General features: G+C 62.2%; 1 protein-coding gene across 1 annotated transcript in view; it reads left to right on the top strand.

Moving 5' to 3' along the window:
• The first annotated feature begins 433 nt into the window (after positions 1-433).
• LOC105756359 (collagen alpha-1(I) chain-like) overlaps positions 434-999 on the top strand; it is a 3247-nt gene continuing 2681 nt past the window's right edge. Inside the window, exon 1 of the mRNA XM_012555950.1 lies at positions 434-928. Coding sequence (XP_012411404.1) covers positions 434-928 — 495 coding nt within the window. The remainder of the gene's footprint in view (positions 929-999) is intronic.

The raw sequence follows: 999 nt of genomic DNA, 5'->3' as shown, positions 1-999 counted from the left end.
CTCAGGGTGAGGTGAGGGGTGAGATGGATAGTCTTCTGTATTTTGTCTCACCTCTAGGATCTCTTATTCTTAAACTCCCGGTTACCCCTCCCACCCTCCACTCTCACCAAAATTTTTTTTTTTTTTTTAAAGAGGATAATCTAAAACCCCCCTCTCCCTAACACAAATCCTTTTCCAGCTCTTTTAATTTCAGTGTAAGTTGTCTGGAGCTAAAACTTTTTTTTTTTTTTTTTTCTTTTAAGGGGAACTGAAATGGGGAGGCCAGTGCTAGGTGTAAGGCAACAATGCAAAGGAGAAAACGAAGAGGAAAGAATGAATAAAGACACACACCAAGCCCCTGGAGTTTAGCGCCCGGGGCACATAGAGCCGGAGGGGCGGGGGAGCAGGGGCGGGGGCAGAGCGTGCTGAACTTTTCCAGTCGAGCTGCCGGGAGATGCAGCTCCCAGGGGACGGGGTGGGACTACAAGAGGCTGCGCCGACCTATGACATCTGCGGGGGCAGGAAGCGAACCTCCCCTCCCCCTAAAAGGAGCTCTGCTCCCAGCAGGCACCCCCGCCTGCCCGTCGCCGCCCAGCCAGCGCCCCCCGGCCTGGGCAAAACGTGGAGGGGCGCCCACACAAAACGGGGAGCGGCCGGAGAAGGGGCTCGAGGCGGCACAGCTCCAGCAGGCCTTGCTTCCCTGCTTGGTGCCGCTCGCCTGCGACCACCCTCTAATCCCGCGGCCCCGCGACCAGCCCCCCAGATACCCGCACGCCCCTCGAGCCGGGGCCTGGAATGTGGTGCAGGCTCGGGAAGAAAGGGAGGGCCGGGACCTGCCGCACGCTGCTGGGGCGGCGCGGGCTCCCGGGAACCGCGGCAGCAGGACCGGGAATCAAACTCGCGACAGCCCGGCCCTCCCGGCGGCGCCTTGGCGCTCGGTCCCGAGAAGGTGGGGCTGCTGGGCCGGCCGGGACTACGCGCGGGGCGCCAGGCGGGCTCCGCGCCGGGAGGGGAGGGAGG

This window comes from Trichechus manatus, unplaced genomic scaffold (genome assembly GCF_000243295.1).
Source record: "Trichechus manatus latirostris isolate Lorelei unplaced genomic scaffold, TriManLat1.0 scaffold00054, whole genome shotgun sequence".
Lineage (NCBI taxonomy): Eukaryota > Metazoa > Chordata > Mammalia > Sirenia > Trichechidae > Trichechus > Trichechus manatus.
Note: the sequence above shows the minus strand (reverse complement) of the source record. Positions and strands in the feature narration are given on the sequence as shown.